Here is a 15582-nt window from a genome sequence, read left to right as displayed (position 1 = left end):
ATGTCCCGCTAATTTTTTGTATTTTTAGTAGAGACAAAGTTTCCATGGAGGCCAGGCTGGTCTTGAACTCCTGACCTCAAGTGATCTGCCCACCTCAGCCTCCCAAAGTGTTGGGATTGCAGGTGTGAGCTACTGTGCCCGGCCATTGAATTTAAAAAAAATAGCTGCCATTGCGTTGCAATTGTCTACAGTATTCACATGGTGTACAGGCTTGTAGCTTACAAGTAAGAGGCTATACCATATAGCCTAGGTGTATATAGTAGGCTGTACCACATAGGTGTACGTACACTCTATGATGTTCAGGGTGAAATTTTTAAAAAGTTTGCATTTCTTCAGAGATTAAAAACTTACAGTAACAACTATTCAGCATGGACAGATAAAAGTGTGATAAAAAGGACAGGGGAAAATCCACTGAATAGTGCTCACCTATGTGCCAAAAGGAGTAATCATGTTAGAAGGTATCATAGAAATCAGCCTGTTAAGAACCAAAGGACTCAAGAGCAAAAGGCGAAGAGTAGAAAAAAGGGAATGACATGTGGAGCTAGAAATCAAGTCTAGATATCTGAACCAAAGTGAACTGATATAAAGAACAAGTCATACTGCACGCTATTTTATTTCCAGTGCATGGTGTCTTTATTTAGAAAACAGACGGCATCAAACAGGTTAGTTATTGCTTTCTTGTTCTGTACATTCACATTCTCCACTTGAAAAAACACAGAGTCAAATCTATCTTCATCCATTCTGTTGATGAGGGTAAGCAAAAAAGTAACCCCACTGGCTACTTCAAAAGAACCTAAGGGGGAAAAACACAACTTATTTAAATAATAGATATTAAAAGTCTCTATAACCAGGATAAGAAAAAATAAAAAGAAAATAAAGACAGAAAATCAACTAACATGACAATAAAACATTCTAAATTGATTAGACTACCAAAAATCACAACCAGCTTTGTGTTATTACCATTCTTTGTCTTGGTGAGCTCAACTAAAAAAGGTACACTCTGATTCTGACTTAGAAGACATTTAATGTTCTTATCATTAAAAAATAAAAGCTAAACCTATTACTGTTTTACAAGAACAATCTTATTTCCCAAATTTGACTCTCTTTCAGGAAAAACTATTCTAACTCCCTGGAAATTGTTCTCTCTAGTGAGTGAATAGTCATAAGTTCAATTTATAGGTCCATAATATTTTCTGCTTAATTAAGATGCTAACATCAAAACAGCCAAAACGTTTTTCCTTTTTTAATCTGTAAGTTTTGTGATTTTAGACAGCTTATTTAGTTAATATATTTTCCCAAAGTTTTCTTTTTTGTTTTTTCTAGAGACAGGGTCTTGCTTTGTTACCTAGGCTGGCCTCAAGTGATCCTCCCATCTTGGCCTCTCAAAATGCTGGGATTACAGACAAGAGCCATGGTGCTCACCCTCCCAGGAATTAATTTAAACTGCACTATACAAATAACATATTTTACAAAAAACAAAAAAAACCTAATTTCAGACACTGAATATTCGTAACTTTAAAAATATAATTGTGCCAGGCGCAGTGCCTCATGCCTGTAATCCCAGCACTTTGAGAGGCTGAGGCAGGCGGATCGCGAGGTCAGAAGTTCAAGACCAGCCTGACCAACATGATGAAACCCCGTCTGTAGTAAAAATACAAAAACTAACCAGGCGTGATGGCGTGCGCCTGTAATCCCAGCTATTCAGGAGGCTTATGCAGGAGAATCGCTTGAACCCAGGAGGCGGAGGTTGCAGTTAGCCAAGATCGCGCCACTGCACTCCAGCCTGGGCGACAGAGCAAGACTGTCTCAAAAAAAAAAAAAAAACAAAAAATACATTTTTTATAATTACATAATATATATTTTATAATTATATATTTTTATAATTATATACTATACATATAAAAAATCACAAAGATGATCCATACTATTACTCCTTAGCAATCCTGTAATACAGACAATTATGCTTCATTTTAGTCAGAAAAATTGTACCAAGAGAAAAAATCTAATGAAAATTCCTTGTAGCATACACAAAATAAAACAAAATTATTGCGCCGATATGCCTAGACAAACAAAATTCAAGTTAAATGCTCTCTCGTGTTCCAGGTTAACTTTACAATAAATTACAGAAAAAAAACAATTTTTGATTCAGATTAAAACTCAAGTTTATCACTTTCTTTCAGTTCTAGAGCGTTAACATTTTTATATAGTAATCAAAATTACTGTTCTGTCACCTAGGCTCGAGTACAGTGGAGAAAGAGTGAGACCCCGTCTCAGGCTGGGGGCGGTGGCTCAAGCCTATAATCCCAGTACTTTGGGAGGCCGAGACGGGCGGATCACGAGGTCAGGAGATCGAGACCATCCTGGCTAACATGGTGAAACCCCGTCTCTACTAAAAAAATACAAAAAACTAGACGGGCGAGGTGGCGGGCGCCTGTAGTCCCAGCTACTCGGGAGGCTGAGGCAGGAGAATGGCATAAACCCAGGAGGCAGAGCTTGCAATGAGCTGAGATCCGGCCACTGCACTCCAGCCTGGGCAACAGAGCGAGACTCTGTCTCAAAAAAGGGTGAGACCCCGTCTCAAGGAAAAAAAAAAAAAAAAAGCTGAAATAAGATAAGAACCATATGCCTTTCATTTCTGTCCAACTGATCTTGCCAGAAACAACAGATACTATAGTTAAAATAAATAAGTAGTTGGGTGAATAAACAGGTCTGCATCTTATTATAAATTTAATTGAAATTTACATTCTTTAATTCTAGAGAACTTCAAAGTATCACTTAATTTCTATTCAGTCTAGTCAAATTCTAATGAAGAATGCAAATGAAAAGTGGGGAGTGAGGGAGGAAGAGAAAGACAGACATATACACTCTCTTAGGAAAAACAGGCAGGCAGAGATGGAAAATGGCAACATCGGATAATTAAAATTCAGGACTGAATGTGAGAGAAAGCAGCTTACAAACAGACTCGGTAAGGGAGAGGCACAAAGACAGGGAGAGAGAGAGGAACAGGGGAAAAGCCAGATAAGCAAGAGAGAAAGGCGAACAGGCAGGGTGGAACTAATGGCAGGGTGGAACATGGCACAGTGACAAAGAAATGGGTCTTGACCTAGAGACAGCCAGTTGGAAGAGATCACTCCACCCCCAGTAATTTTTTTCCAATTATACCCTTTTGTTATTTCCCAAAGCTCCCACTAAAAAGGGAAGAATCTTTTATTTATTATTTCTTTTGAGATGGAGTTTTGTTCTTGTCACCCAGGCTGGAGTGCAGTGATGTGATCTCCGCTCACTGCAACTTCTGCTTCCTGGGTTTCAAGCTATTCTTCTACCTCAGCCTCCCGAGTAGCTGGAATTACAGGTGCCTGCCACCACGCCCAGCTAATTTTTGTATTTTTAGTAGATATGGGGTTTCTCCATGTTGGCCAGGCTAGTTTTGAACTCCTGACCTCAGATGATCCACTCACCTCAGTCTCCCAAAGTGTTAGGATTACAGGCGTGAGCCATGGTGCGTGGCCAGAACCTTTTATTTGTATAAAATGATTAACAATGCATATTTTATTTATCTTGCAAATTAAAAAAAATTCAGATTTACTGTCAGCATAATTTTTCCATAAAGGTCACATATACCAACATACTGAGAAGAAAATCCTAATTTTACATACTATTACAATAATAACTAATACTATAGTTATTATTCAAAGTAAAGAATGACAGTATACCAGTGAGGTCAAATTCAATGTAAGGCAAGGACCTACAGGCATTTATGATTACATGCCACAGTACCAAATCATGTAATTTATATAACATGGCTATCAGACTAAAAACACATTCTTAGTTAAAGATAACTTACCATTTAGAGTCAAAATGCAGGAATCTTAGTCCTGTTTCCATTTTTGTCCCCCTTGCTTCACTTGGTATGTCATGCTCTCTCTCTTCTCCTATGCAGGCTTTAAGTCAGTAGCCATCAATCTGAAGAATTCCTTCCTCTGCTGCCACCTACCAGTTTAGTTCTCTGCTGCAGCAGAAGGGTATATAGAAAAAGTTCTTGCTTACCATTCAGATTAAATAGAAAAAAATCCCTTTGTTTAACATTTCATATTTTGCATATACACCAACTTTTTAATGTTTCTCTAAGACCTTCGCTTCAAAAATAAAAAACGAAAATCCCAATCACAGAAAATAAAACACTGTACGATCAATGTTCATGCTAAGCTGGGAAAATTTACAAAAAAAGTAGAAAGTGGAAAGATTTAGCCACTCAGCAGCTGCCACCTCAAGAAGCCATTTTCTTATCTGTTTCCTTCTTCACCTACCCCTACAATCTATGAACAAATACCATAACTTAAAATTTTAAGTAGGTAGTCTACAACTCCTACAAATTTTAAGTTCAGAGACTACCCAAAGAACTGTGGAAGATGCAGCAATATAAAAGTTTTTCAAAGTAATTCTAGAAACTAAGGGTGTTAGGTGCTTTACCTGCTTGAGTTTTCAATGTTCTGGACTGCTTATTGCCCAATGGCTCTGAATACATTAAAACACGAACACATACGCCACCTACATTTAAAATAGGGTAGCATTTGTATGCCCATATAAGCAGTGGGTATATTTTTTTGCAAAAGAGTAATAAAGTCATTAAGTCTTTTAAAAAGGACTGACCATAAATGCACATTTCCTCAAACTGTATACGTACATAAAAGAATTAGGGGAAAAGGGAAGACAGAATGACAAATGTAATAGCAGTTGTAGAACTGGGGATTAACACAGCATAAACATCTTCTGTTTGTTCAAATCCTGAGATTCATTTCTATTCCCATTCTTTTTGTCATCTAGGTCTATGTTTCAAATTTATTCTACATTAGCTATTAAGGGACAGTCTCTAGTAATGAACTAGAAATAGCAGTAATGGCTTGTTTCTGTTCCACCCTCCCACTGCCTTCATCGAGATAAAAATATGCAGTTTTGCCAACTTTAAAAAATCAGGAAATAAAACAAACACTGACATAAGCACCAAAGACTAGTCAACAGTGGCACTGAAGTGACATTGCTTCTACTTTCTCATTCCTTCCCCCAATCTCAAACCCCACCCTTTGACCTCTGTATATGGGATGAGCCTGAGCAGGAGAGTTGGTGATGTCAGGACTGCGCCGTTCCCACGGATGCTCCTAGAGGCCTGCTGTGCTTCTGGGAACTGAGGCACAGGGATGTCTGTCTGACTGAAACCTAAAACAACAACAGTTCACCCCACCCCTCATGTTCCCAAACCCCACAATAGCACCCAGGTATATATGCTATATAAGGCTCACCTAGTAAGTTTGAATATGGTAAAATCTAAAAGCGAAATCATTCTTAGCAAGTCAGTGGTATTCAAACAGGCAGCTGACCGGAGGTGGTTTAACTCTCCATGCCTAATACAATCACATAGTCTGTATGCTCTAATGTTACTAATGTTAGCCATTCTTATCAGCAAGAGAACAAGGCTCTCCTGAATGAGCTTTTTTTTTTTTTTTTTTTTGGTATATGTCACATTCTTGCATGAGTGCAGCTGGGATCCCTCTGTTAGTAAATTCCAATTAAACAGATAAATATTTTTGTCTTAAGATGCTTAAAGGGAATGACTGTCCTTATAAGAGTCAACTGAAGCACAGAACAGCTTAATCACTTATCACATGTCTTCCTTTAGCTACAAGAAATAGCATTACAAGCCAAGACTTCCTATTCACTAACCAGTGACTTGCTGGATGTATAGCCTCTTTGGATAGTATGTCTAAAGCCACAGGATGAAATTTATTCAGAAGTGTATTTTGAAAAGGCCCTGATTACTTTCACTAAAATTCTACCTATTAGAAAGATGATAATATCCAAAATAATAAAAGTTCAGAGCTAAAACTCTAGGAAGTATAGGAGAAAGGAAGAAAGGGTAGGTAGACTGGGGTAAAGACAGAGGAGAGGATAGTTTAATTTACTACTTAACAGAAAGGCTATTCAAATGGACAAGGTGTAGTCCTATCCCTGACATTTTATGTCCTTGGTTAACGTGCTTAGCCATGTTGTGCTTCAGAAACGTCCTCCTATCTGTCCAAACCTGTAATTTTTGAAGGTTTAAACCATGATTTTCTGATCATCTCAAACTGCTCACATCTCCTTGTTAGAACTAGTATCTTAGAAATGCCAAAATGATTAGTTCTGAAATCACATTGCTCCTAAAAGAACTAAATTTTTTTGTATTATCTTTGTCTTATTATTCCCTTTCACTTTCATAATGTCACAGAAAGAGAAGCACTAAGGTAAAATGAATGCTATGTCGAGTTTTTACCATATATATAACCTAGAACCTAATTTTACCTTTCAAAACTCTAGTTTTCCATACCTGTCAACTCCTAATTGATGTCTTTATACTGTGAGCTCACTGTGTATTCGGAACACCAACCCCTGAAAAAGCTTAAGCCAGAGTAGCACAATGGAAGAAACAAACAAACCCAAAACAAAAACAAAGCCAAAAAAGTCACACTCTGAAATACTTAATTATAGACATATATGCAAGAAATGGAGTCATCTAAATGGATAAAATTCCCAAGAAAGTCTTGGGTATATCATAACCAAGTCAAACTTTATCCCCAAAAGCTCTTCTTTAATCATATTACTTGCTAGATATGTTTATGCATTATTTTTAAGTGAGAATTATGACAAACCCATGGTTACTTTTTTGAAGTACATAAAGGAAGAAGTTTTTAAAAAAGAAAAGTTAGCCTAGTGATGGAAAGAAAGGAGAAAGAGTCAAATTACCTGCAGGCAGACTGGGGCTGTGCCTGAATCCAAACCGGTGCATTTACCATTCATTACACAGCTGCATTATTGGGGGAAGGGGAGTTTAGAAGGGCACTGACCCCGAAAGTTCTCAATACTTCTCACTCATCATCAGGAAGGGGGAAGAAGGAAAGTTTTTTCTCTGGGTATTTTTTTGTTTGTTTGTATTTGTTTTTTTGGCTCCTGAAAAGGCTGGTAAAGAACAGTAACAGTGCAAGCAGTTAGAATATTTCTTTAAAAACAATGTAAAAAATGCAAAACATTAAGGATTTTCAAAGGCCAAACTTTCGTTAATACAGAAAGAATTTTCACTAGAGTTAGGCAGCCACCCCAAAACAGCATGGCAAAATGGCATTGGTATAAAGGAAATAAAATACCACACAAAAATCCAAAACAAAACTAAAAACATTTCAAATTAAACCTGGAAGACTAGAAGATTCCAACAGCAGATTTCTGTCCACTACTGAAACATTCCAAAATCCAAGCTCCAAAGGTGCCTAAATGTATTTTAAATGAAACTTTGTTTTCTTTTTTTAAGAAAAGAAAAAAAAAAAAAAAAAAAAAAAAAGAAAGCAAGCAAGCAGTCAGTGAACCTGGTTATAAATCCTGCAATATATTACATTTTTAAAAATCCTAGTACAACAAAAACAAATCTTAAATAAAATTAAACAAACAAACAAATAAAAACAGTAGCAGCAGTGGTTACCTGTCTGAGCACCTACATTTTCTTAGGAGGGGATCGTGTCTCACCAGCCAAATAGCCCATAAACCTTCTCAAAAAAAGTGAGCCAGGAGAAAAGTATAACACAAGATTTGATTCACAATGTCTCTAAGCCCCACAAACCCCAAACTGGGGATTCACTGAATGAAGCAAATTTGCTTCTCCATTGCTTTCTTCTTGAGAAAAAGATGATTTTCAAAGTCAATGCCTTCAATACCTTCTCAAAGTCTGATAATGTGCTTGATGAATGCCAAGTCTCTTGTTGGGTTTTTCTACTGTTCCAGGGTAGTTTTCTTATTGATAACATATACAGAAAGATTTCAATGTTCATTGGAGAAAAGCCAGCAGAAATGACCAATCAATTATAGGCACCAAAAAAGAAAAAAACTATTAAAAATTTTAAATAGAAGAGTTCATACTTATATGTTTAGATATATAAAGTCCAGTTTTCATCATGGGTGACATAAAAACAATATCAGAAATAATTATTTTTGAAATACAATTTAGAATTACAATTTTAACAATATACAAAAAATTCACAATAATTCAGATTTTATCATTACACATATTTGATATACACATTTTATCTCTCATAATAGCAATGAAGATTATACAAAAGTTATTAAACAATTATGAAAATAAATTTAACTTTCACCTAAATATCTGCTGCTGTTTCCTTAGGGTAGTTCCAGAATGATTTGCTCTTATTCTTTACCTTAATCTTGAAGGAATTCAAGAAGATATCCATGTTTTTAAAATCTAAGATAACTACTGCTCTTTTCATTCTAACATGTGAGTGTATGTTTTAATATCATGTGAATGCATAACAGTGAATAAAGCTAATGAACTAATTTCACATATTTCCTATAATATAGTTGGTTAATTTGATGTAAGTTAAAAAAAGACTAACTACATTTTTCCTGATGCCTTACCCCACCAACACAAACATTACCTTTTCATTGAATAAAGAGGTTGTTTTAAATGTATTCATCTATATACTTGTGATATGTAACTATTCAAAGTGTATTGTCATAATACACATGGCAACCAGATGGTCTCTACATGAACATATGAATGATAATTTAATTAAGCAGTTCTTTCTTCCTCATTTATTTCTCTATACCAAATAGTATGCATCCTCCACAGTATGGTCATTCAGCGAAAGAAGTATCAAGTATTTCTTTCTGTTAATGAGTCAGAGGTACTAATATATGTATGAGTCCCCCAATTACCCTGTGCAAGATAAGTTCTTTTAAATGCAATTAGAATATCCTAAGATAAATTACAAACTCCTCTTATGTATCCTTTTCTCTGAGGTGAAATGAGACACTGCACAGATGAGAGGTACTATTCTATTCATCAACAATCAACCTTTCACTCAATTTTAATATTATTTAATTCTACGGAAAAAACAAATTTTATTACATTCCTTTTTAAAATGGGGGAAAAACTGTACAAGTAAGCATGATCAAACCTCTGTTATAGCTGGTTAATACTGATATTTTATTATTGCCTCGAAGTCTCTCTAGTAGTGTCCAAGAAATTATGTTTAAGGTCCATCTGAAGGAAAATAGCACTGGAGAGGCAAGAAAGGCTTGGGTAAAAGCTTCAGAGGATTTGTAGGGAGATGGAAAACTTGCTGTTTAAAAAATTACGCTGGGCTCTGCAGCATCTCCATTTCTTAACATACCATCCAAACCCATCAATGGGATTAGTTTTACCCATGTTTTAAAGGCTCATATTATATGCAGTTTGGGGGCTTTTATAAATTCTGAAAGTAAAGGAATATAAAGAGTGGACAGTATTGAAGGCTTAAGAGTAGGGCTATAAGAGACTCAATACTACTAAATAAGTCCCCAAACAAAAACATCCAACCCACCCCCAATCCCAATCCTATATGTAAAAAGAGAAAATGCATAGCCAGAAGCATTAAGGAAAAGCATGTAGCCTTGAATAAACTGTACACTGAACAGGCTAGAAACAAAAGGAAAAAAACAAACAACGTACATATACACGAAAAGGCCTAAAAAAGCATCTATTCACCCTATGTTTTAAGGTGAATACCTCTACCCCAGTGGAGTCTACTTATGAAAACAACTCATCTGTTTTATAAACTCTGTTTCCCATCATGCTCCATTTTCTAAATTATCCTTTTTGATTAGCTGATGTAAACAAAAAGCAAAACACATACACATGCATGCGTGCACACACATACATATATACTCCCTTGTAAAATGTGAAAAATGCAAATATATAACGCTGGCATTCGAAATCACTTCAGCTGTATACTTAGAACTCATAGGCTCTTGATTTGCCCCCAAAAATATTTTTCCTTGTCCTTATTTAAATGCCCAACCACCAAAAGAAAAAGGGAAAAAATAAAAGGCTTTAAATGTACACGTTTCAAGTCAGTGTCTTGTTAACAAAAAAGGTAGCATTTTCTTCACTTTGGCCATTGTTAAAGATGCAGGCATAGAGCAGGAAATGTTAGACTAGCATGTATTTAAAAAAAAAAAAGCAACATTAACAGAGCACATCTTTCAAAAAAGACTAAAACACTAACAAATACAAGTCAATGCACATATTTTAAAGTAGTGTAATTTTATCTACATCGAATAAATGTTATTTTGTATACCGGACATTGCAATACTGTTCATTTCCATTTCATCATGCAAACATGCCAATTTTGTCATTAAGAAGTCTTTATTGGGTTATAGTCACTTTGACCCTCCCACCAAATTAAGGGGAAAACAACAAAAAACAAAAATAAGAAATCCCAGTAAAAGAGCCCCTCGAGATTTCATAAACTACAAACTAAAGCTGCTAGTTAATAAGGAAATGGCAGAATTTTCAGAGCTGTATAATACAAAAATTCCTGTAATTTAAGCAGATGTTTTCCTCAATGACAAATCTTCCAACACAATGTGAAGTTATGCTACTCGGATATTTGTAGCAAAACTGTTATTATTATTTTTTTTTTTGTACAAAAACAAAAGCAAGGGACCATGAAAAAAAAAAGTATTTGTTCCTCATGGCCTATGAGTATACAAATTTTTTAGCAATTTAAAGGGGAACTATGAGAGCCTGACATTTTTCTATACCCCACCTATTCTGCCTCTCTATTTGTAGGATTTGTAAATGAAAGTAACATCTTACGAGCAGAGGTCTCATCTATCTCCCACTCTCTCCAACTAATCCTACTAATTTTCTCTCATCTTCCTGAGCATCCTCCATGAACAGCATTGCAAGTTGGTTTCAAAAATAGAAAAGAAAAAAGAAAGAAAGTTTTACAAGGGTTTTGTTGGTTAATTACCAGTGGAGTCAGTCCACCAGTAGTTTGATTTCATTGGCTAGCAGCTGGTTCATGTTGAACAGGCCCCCTGGGAGCTTGGTGAGCAGCTCTCGCTCCGTGCTTTCAGGGTCGCTGTCAACAGAGCTGGAACTTGCACTCATGTTGTCAACAGCAGTGCTGGCTGGGGGACCCAGCTCCGGCTCACTAGTCTCACTGGCAGTGGACACCACGGAGAGCAGGGACATACGCCGGGTGAGCCGGCCAGAGGGTAGAAGGGAGGCGGCATAGTCTGCTATGATACCAGCTACATCTAGATTACAAGCCTTATCAAAGGCGATGAAACCTACATTTGCATTGGCCTCACAGACGCAGAAGGAGCCGTCATCTTTCATCAACAGGTCAATGCCACATACATCCATCCCCAGGATATTAGACACCTGGATAGCTAGCTGCTTCCCTTGTTCACTCAATGAGCACATCATCCCCACACCACCTGGCAAGAGAAACAAGACAGGAAATTAACAAAATCATGAACTTTTGAAATAAAATTAAAGTTGGCCTCCAAAGCTAAGCCTCTCTTCTAAATTAATAGTGAAAATAAAGGTGCTATTCTAGTGTAAAATTAGGACTTCTAAGTCTAGATTTCCTTAATTAGGAATCTTCTCCCTATCCAGTCTCTTAGGAATTGATGATTTCATAAGTTGTCAATATTTTTTCCAAGTCTATCTTACTTGCAATAACATAAACCAAGTATAAGGAAGTTCAGCATGAATACAATTAGACTTTACAGATGGCAAAAGTATTACTGGTTTTCGATTTATAAAAATAATAAAAATGCATAACAGAACCGAGGATGGGATAAGATCTGGGAAGGTGGTGACCTGAACACAGCTCTCTTCCTCTATAGCCCCCACTTCACTCTAGCTGTCATTTCAAAGCCAAAAAGCTTCTGGGTCATAACGTAGCTGGCTGGATTTAAGTGAAGTCTTTGGTCTTGACAAAAAGAAGGAAGAGAAAGGAAGTAGAACTTGATTTTCTCACTTGGAGATCAGCTTCACAAAGCTCTGAATTAAGGACAGGAAAGCAAAGAACTTTAAGAAGAGCTAGGCTCCGAGAGCTCTGTGTATCCGTAGGAGTGAGGATGACAACATTATGTGAGTTTGCCTGTAGTGTTTGACCCCAGTAAGGCCAGAAGTAGCTAGACAGGTGAGGTGGATCCTCCCTACCACTGAGGCTGTAGGAATAAAGGAGCCAAGGAAACAAAAGACTTCTTTTAGGTACTTCCGTAGAAGCATGCCCCATGACTTAGATGATTCTGCTTCACAGCACTTGTAAGACTGAGGCCATGTAGAATACTACAAATAACCCAAGCTGAGTGAGCCCTGATGTAAGAACAAAACAATAATAATCCATCTATGACTTTAATGAAAGAAATAAGAGCTCTTTAAGGAGATTCAAGTTCAGCACAAAAAGACTTTCTCAAGTTAAAACAAAAACACGATTACTCAACTAAAAAATCCAATAGAGAAACTCAAAGAGAGTACAGTTGCTTTTGAGAGTTGACTTAGAAAATCAAGGAATATGCAAAGCATAGCTAAAAATGTGAGGTGAAATCATAAAAGAAAATTAGCCAGGTGTGGTGGCACGTGCCTGTAGTCCCAGCTACTCAGGAAGCTGAGGTACAAGAATCGCTTGAACCTGGGAGGCAGAAGTTGCTGTGAGCCAAGACTGTGCCACTGCACTCAAGCCTGGGCGACAGAATGAGACTCCATCTCAAAAAAAAAAAAGAAAAAAGAAAAAAGAAAACTGGAGAACTGAATCAGAAAAATACTCCTCAGGACAGAAACAGATGGAGGAGAGGCAATAATTAACGAAGAAATTTCCCAGAAAACTGTATAAGGAATAAATTTAGTCTGCTGACTAAAACAGTTAAAATCCAGGTTAAACTGATAAGAAAAGACACAACTATATCTACAAAATCCCAATAAAATTTGAGCACTACTAAAAATATTTACAAAGAATAAATTACCCACAAAGGAAAAAAATTAGAGTAGATTTGGACATTAAACTGCAACAATAAAATCTTAAAGGCGGTAGAAATGAAGCTAGACTCTTACATTATATTATATAATGTAAGAATTATATATAAAGAATTATATCTCAGACAAAGTATTATTCTTCTTTCAGGGAGAAAGAAAGACGTGTGATATTCTGATCTAAATTATATATTGCTTTTTGTCCACGGTTCCTGGCATATAACTCCAACAGCCCTTGTTATAGTCTTCTGTTATAATGTTGGGGCACTGCAGGCCTTAGAAAATAGAATCTAACCTTTCCCTGTCCTCCTTTCACCTACCCCACAGCAGGACTCTAATCTTTCACAGCCTTTCTGATTGTTGGTCATAAGACTTCATTCCAGGCCTGCTCCACACCCTGGAGGAAGGAATGTGGCACAGAGAGGCCAAGAAGAATCTGAACAGACAAGCCTTGCTGGGTTTCCCTACTCAGTCTACTAGTGTTAGATCATACCCTTTTGGTTCAATTACATTTTTACATGGTTATCAATTATGTCTATCCAATTGGATATCAAAAAGGGCAAGGTTCAGAAAGCTTCTGGATAGCTGAACACAGAGGTTCCTGAAGGGTGGCACGCCCTGGGAGGGCATGGAAGCTTCATATCCTTTCTCCCATACCTTGCCCTATGCATCTCTTCACCTGTATCCTTTGAAATATCCTTTATGATATATAGGTAAACACAACGTAAATGTTCCTTCAGTTCTGTGAGCTGCTGTAGCAAATTAATCAAACCTAAGCAGAAAGTCACGGGAACCCCAACTTGAAGCCCTGGTCAGAAGTTCTGTAGGTCTGGACTTGCAACTGGTGTCTGAAGGGGGTGAGGTGGGGAGTGGGGGATAGTCTTGGTGACTCTTGGTGACTGAGCCCTCGACCTGTCAGATCTGATGGTATCTCCAAATAGATAAGAGAAATCCCTCACATGTGGTCAAATAAGTGTTCTGTGTGAATTGTTGCTGAATGAGAGAATAGAAAAAGCACTTCGAGTGTATTTTTTGTATTAACAGAATATCTGAGGGTATCTATGACTCTGATAGCCCACCAGGAAAAATAATCAAGAAATGATACTAACATACTAGTAAATGGCTAACAGAGATCTCAAGATATGGGAAGATGAATATGAGGAGTAAACCATGGTGCGTACTTTGCAATACAGGTATAATTCATTTTAAGTAGATAAAGACAGACTGCCTGGGAATGGATAAAATGCCATATAAGGGTTCATGAAACAGAAGAGACATATAGTAAAACAAATTCCAAACAGACTTGAACTAAAACTATTAGATGATTTCAGCAAAACTGGAACATAAGGTCAATGAGACTAGGGATTTTTGTCTGCTGTGTTCACTACTATATACAAAATACTGCTACAAGAGGCCAGGGTTGGTGGCTCATGCCTGTAATCCCAGCACTATGGGAGGCCAAGGAGAGCAGATCACCTGAGGTCAGGAGTTCGAGACCAGGCTGGCCAACATGGTGAAACCCTGTCTGTACTAAAAATACAAAAATTAGCTGGGTATGGTGGTGGGAGCCTGTAATGCCACCTATGTGGGAGGCCAAGGTGGGAGAATCGCTTAAACCCGGAAAGCAGAAGTGGCAGTGAGCCGAGATCACACCATTGCACTCCGGCCTGGGCGACAAGAGCAAAATTCTATCTCAAAAATAAATAAATAAATAAATAAATTACTGCTACAGCAGTACTTGACACTTTGGAGGTACTCGAAACTACTCAATAAATGAATGAATCAAGAGGAAGGAGTAGGAAGGAAATAAAATTGTTTTAATATTCCCATTGCAGGGGACAGGGAATAAGGAATGCCCAGGGAAAGTAAAGGTATTCCAAATACTTCATCATTATTATGATGGTACAGTAAGGTAGTAAATAAAGTATCAAGGAAAATGATCTTCTCAGGTAACTGTAGAGACTGTGTCTGATTATGAGCATAAGAAAATAGAAGGTAACCATTAATGGAATGCAAAACCCTCGCTGATCTCCTAAATTAACTGGGTTTGGTGGCAGGAGTGAAAACAAAATGGTACCTTACAAACCAGCAAAAATCAGAAAAGAAAAAAGAATAAGGAACAATTTGAGTTAAATAATAAACACAAAATAAGATGGAAGAAATAAAATGAAGTATATTAGTAACTATACAAAAAATGGACCAAATCTTCCATTAAAAGATGGAAACTAGTACGATTTGAATAAAAAACAAAACTTAGCTATATACTGCTTATAGAAAACATAGGCAAAATAAACTTACTTCACATCTTTATTTCTCCTGACTATACATCCATATATACATTTTTTCCTTAACAATCATGCTGGTCACACACCAAAAACAACTTAATGAAATTAAAAAAAATATATTACAGGCCACATTCTCTGACAATATTAGTAAGTCAAGAAAAAGAAGGTAATGGGGTAATGGTAAAGGCAGCCAAAAGAATATTAACTACTTTGAGGTTGCAAATTTGATCCCCTGGATCAAAGAAATCACAAAGAAAAATGAGAACCATCTATAAATAAAAGAGAAAAATGCTTCATACTAATACCTTCCAACATTGTGAAAGTTCTCCAGAGGAAGATGTTTAACATGAAATGCCTTCATTTTGAAACAAAAAAACTAAATGTTCTAGCCAAAGAAACTAGGAAGACAGATACATGAAAACAAAAAGTAAAATAAATACAAGAGAAAGA

The 15582-nt window shown here is 36.7% G+C and overlaps 1 protein-coding gene across 9 annotated transcripts in view; it reads right to left on the bottom strand.

Annotated features, from left to right (window-relative positions):
* Positions 1-609: 609 nt before the first annotated feature.
* Positions 610-15582, bottom strand: part of RIMKLB (ribosomal modification protein rimK like family member B) — an 88587-nt gene continuing 73614 nt past the window's right edge. The window contains exons 4-7 of one of the 9 annotated variants that reach the window (XM_050749553.1): positions 6778-11304; positions 4471-4548; positions 3845-4009; positions 610-793 (exon numbers count right to left, since the gene is read on the bottom strand). In XM_050749553.1, coding sequence (XP_050605510.1) covers positions 10841-11304 — 464 coding nt within the window. In that variant the 3' untranslated portion in view covers positions 610-793; positions 3845-4009; positions 4471-4548; positions 6778-10840. Of the gene's footprint in view, positions 794-3844; positions 11305-15582 lie in introns of all 9 variants that reach the window. The other 8 variants (XM_050749555.1, XM_050749550.1, XM_050749552.1 and 5 more) reach the window with 8 other exon arrangements.

Source organism: Macaca thibetana, chromosome 11, assembly GCF_024542745.1.
Source record: "Macaca thibetana thibetana isolate TM-01 chromosome 11, ASM2454274v1, whole genome shotgun sequence".
NCBI classification, from domain to species: Eukaryota; Metazoa; Chordata; class Mammalia; order Primates; family Cercopithecidae; genus Macaca; species Macaca thibetana.
The sequence above is the reverse complement of the archived record's forward strand: the minus strand, read 5'-3'. Positions and strand labels throughout refer to the sequence as shown.